At 27.5% G+C, this 3,747-nt stretch overlaps 1 protein-coding gene across 1 annotated transcript in view; it reads left to right on the top strand.

Moving 5' to 3' along the window:
- Phum_PHUM433160 (uncharacterized protein) overlaps positions 1 to 38 on the top strand; it is a gene marked incomplete at both ends in the record, with an annotated part of 6,054 nt that extends 6,016 nt beyond the window's left edge. Inside the window, one exon of the mRNA XM_002429391.1 lies at positions 1 to 38. This exon is cut by the window's left edge and continues 871 nt beyond it. Coding sequence (XP_002429436.1) covers positions 1 to 38 — 38 coding nt within the window.
- Positions 39 to 3,747: the final 3,709 nt, after the last annotated feature.

The following is a 3,747-nucleotide window of genomic DNA, read 5'->3' as shown; positions in this document are numbered from 1 at the left end:
CCGGTTTCGCAGCTCCAGGTTTCTACCACGAAGTTTAAAAAAAAAAAAAAAAAATGAGACAAGATATAAACAGACCAGTGAATATCGCACCGTGCCTTATTTCCCCCCCCCCCCTTCCAAGTACTTAAATTTTGTACTTAGAAATTATACGTAAGATGAAAATAATAATAATAATATTATTATTATTATTTTATTTTTTTTACATATATACTTATATATATATATACACATGGTTGTGTTTTTTTTATTAATAATTTGTTAATTATTATACCCATATTACGTAGTGTATAGTAGAAAGATTATTATTATTATTATTAATAATATTTTTTTAAAGAGAATATTAGAATCGGACATTTCTTTTCTTTTACAATTTGTACCTTTGAGCTTTTTATTCGGCTCTTTTTTATTCGATTTACATTCCTTATTGATGACGTGGTTTAAGAAAGAAAGAAAAAACACGCGTTCGCGAACGTTGCGTGTACCTGCGCGCGTGCGCGCGCGCTCGCGTTTTCCACGGCAAGTGATTTCTACATATATACATTCATTCCCTTCCGTCCTTAATTATTATTATTATTATTAATGTATGTTTACGTATCGTCGTCGTAATGATCATGATCATCACCGAACGCCATCATCGACCATTCCAGAACATTCCTTTCATTCCGATAAATGCTATTACTTATTGATTGATTGATTGATTTTTTTTTTTTTTTCATTCATTTTTGTAATTGGAAAATTACTTTAATTTTTTTTTTATTTTATTTTACTATTGTTATTATTATTATTATTATTGCTGTTTTTATTATTATTATTATTACTACTACTCTTAATTTAAAAAAAAAAGGGGAAAATAAAACCCTGTAGGCTAGGCTATATATATATATAGATAGATATTTCCTCTGTGGAGTTTTTGACATTTAACCATTGGCTAATAATAATGATAATAATAATAATAATGTAAGTGTGTCGGAGAGTACAGTATTATTATTATTATTATTATTTATCTATTTATTTTGGTGTTTGAAATTATCACACGTAAAAAAAAAAAAAACACATAAAAACACAAACACAAGAGCGAGGGGTTGCTGGTGTTGAGTTGTTGTTGTTGTTGTTGTATTTTGAGGTGGTGGAAAAACGGTGGGTTTCTCTCTCTATCTCTCTCTCTCTCTCTATACTCTCTCTATCTATCTATCTATCTCTCTTTTGCAAAGCAAAAAAAACGTAGCGTCGTAAGGCTTTTTTTTAAATAAAAAAAATTTATACAAAAAAAAAAATTAACAGTTTGGATTGGGTTTTTTTTACTACTGCTATTATTATTATTATTATTATTATTATTATTTTTATTATTTGTTTATTTATTTATTAATGATTTAGTGATTGATTGATTGATTTTCCGAATCGTTGTTATTTTTTATTTATTTTTTGATTATTATTATTATTACGATCGTTCGTTGGCGCAAAATATTATTATTATTATTTATATTTTTTTCGTTAACGAAATGGGGATGACGATGATGACCTTTGACATTATAAAATAGATGGGGTCATCGATCAGGTATGCTAATATCTATGGGGGTATTTGATTTTTTGTTTTCGCGACTCGTTTTCGTTTGTTATTATCATCATCGTCGTGATAAGGGTGTAGGATAGGACACGCCTCAAAAGAAAACGCAACTCTACCCACCCCCCGCCCCGCCCCCTCCGTTCGAATATTTGTTACCGGTGGTTAAATATCTAACGCTCCCATCGGAGGGAAGAAAAAACCTCCCTCTAGACTCGAGGGAGAGAAACGTAGGGTTGAAAAGTGTGACAGTAAAATAAAATAACCGAACAAATATATATATATATATATATATATATATGTATAATTATCATTATTATTATCATCATCATTTTTTCTTTTTTGTTCGATGATGATCAGGGTTGCCGGAAGGAAAACAGAAAAAAAAAAAAAAAATTTTTTTTTTTAATAATATTTTTTTCTCTGTAAATATTATTATTATTATTTTAATTTTGTACAGACATTTTTTTTTTTTTTTTTTACGAAAAGAAAACTTTAAATGAAATTTTTTTTTTTTTCTGGAACATTCCAGACCGGAAATGAAAATTATATATACATATATATATATGGAGTGAAAAACGAATTGGTATTATTTGTTGTACATTATAAAAAAACGAAGGGAAAAAGAAAAAATAATAATGATAATAAGTTTTTTTTTTAATTATTGGGTTCTTGTTTTTGTTTTTATAACATGAAATTAACATTATTATTATTATTATTATTATCATTATTATTATTATTATTAATATTATTATTAGCGTAATTAATAATGGTGGAGAGAGTGTGTGTGTGTTCTTGCCCCCTGACGATGTGTATTAATGGGTCGGTTGTTATTATTTTAATGTACTTAATAAACAAAACAAAGGAGGGGGAGATGCAGGGAAAATATTTCCCCGCAAATCAGGGAAATTTTTTTTTTTTTTTTAACGTAAGAGGGGAAAAGGATCATTGTACGATTATTTACTTAATGAGCTTTTGACAAGTACTTAAGGATTAGGATAGTTTAAATTCGTTTGTTTGTCTGTTTGTTGAGAGAAACAAACGGGAAATAATGGGGGGAGGGGGGGAGAGAGAGCAAGGAACGAAACGATCACATCACTCTCGACGCCGATTTATATATATATATATATATACATATATTTATAGCTCAATGAAATTTTTTTATTTAATTTTAATTTAAAAAAAGAAAAGAACCCGAATTTTATTTTATTTTTTTCTTTCGTTTTTTTATTATTATTTTTTATTAATTTTTATTTTTTTTTTTTTTGGGGAGATAAAAAAAAAGAAGAAGAAGAAAATGAAGGAAAAGGTTAAAGGAAAGGAAAAGGAATGGAAATTTCTAGAAAAAAAAATGTGTGCGAAACGGTTTCCACGGCTTTTTCTTTATTTATTTTTTCTTCTTCTTTTTTTTTATTTTTTTTATTTTATTTAACCTCCTCTCCCTTTCCGGTTTCACACGAAACTTTTAATGGTTGTTGTTAATATTATTATCATCATCATCATCACAATCATCATCATTATCGTCATCATCGCCATCTTGGTGTTATTTTATTACGCCATTATTTAATTTATTATTTAATTTTTAAAAAAAAAAAGGGTTGTCGATATTATTATTGTTGTTGTTGTTGTTGTAGTTGTTGTTATCTCCCCAAACCAAAAAAGGTTGTGGTCCCCACGCTAAAAAAAAAAAAAATGGCGACTCTTTTTTTTTTTCTTTTTTTTTTCTTCTCTTTCCGGTTTCGAAACGAAAAATTAAAAAAATCGCGACTCGGTTTGTTCAAATTTTTATTTTTTAACATTTATTTATTATGACCGTTAGGAAATGAAATAATAATAATAATGATTATAGGAATGATAATAATGATAATAATTTAAATGTCGGAAACGTGTAACCAACGGACAACCACTACTCTAAGGTTAGGCTACCTCTTATACCAATGACGTCAACGCGTCATCGCCGTTGCCACCACCATTTTGTTTCTTCCGACTTGATTTTATTATTATTATCATTTATATTATTATTAATATTATTATCATTATCATTAATATTATTATTATTTTCGTAGTCGATACCGTCGCTCGGTTGTGGCGCATGAAAAAAAGAAAAAAATTTTTAATAATTTTACACAATCGATGAAATTATTATTATTAGTATTATTATTATTATTATTTGCGTAATAAGGTTA

Source organism: Pediculus humanus, genomic scaffold (assembly GCF_000006295.1).
Source record: "Pediculus humanus corporis 1103172108202 genomic scaffold, whole genome shotgun sequence".
In the NCBI taxonomy this organism is placed as follows: domain Eukaryota; kingdom Metazoa; phylum Arthropoda; class Insecta; order Psocodea; family Pediculidae; genus Pediculus; species Pediculus humanus.
The sequence above is the reverse complement of the archived record's forward strand: the minus strand, read 5'-3'. Positions and strand labels throughout refer to the sequence as shown.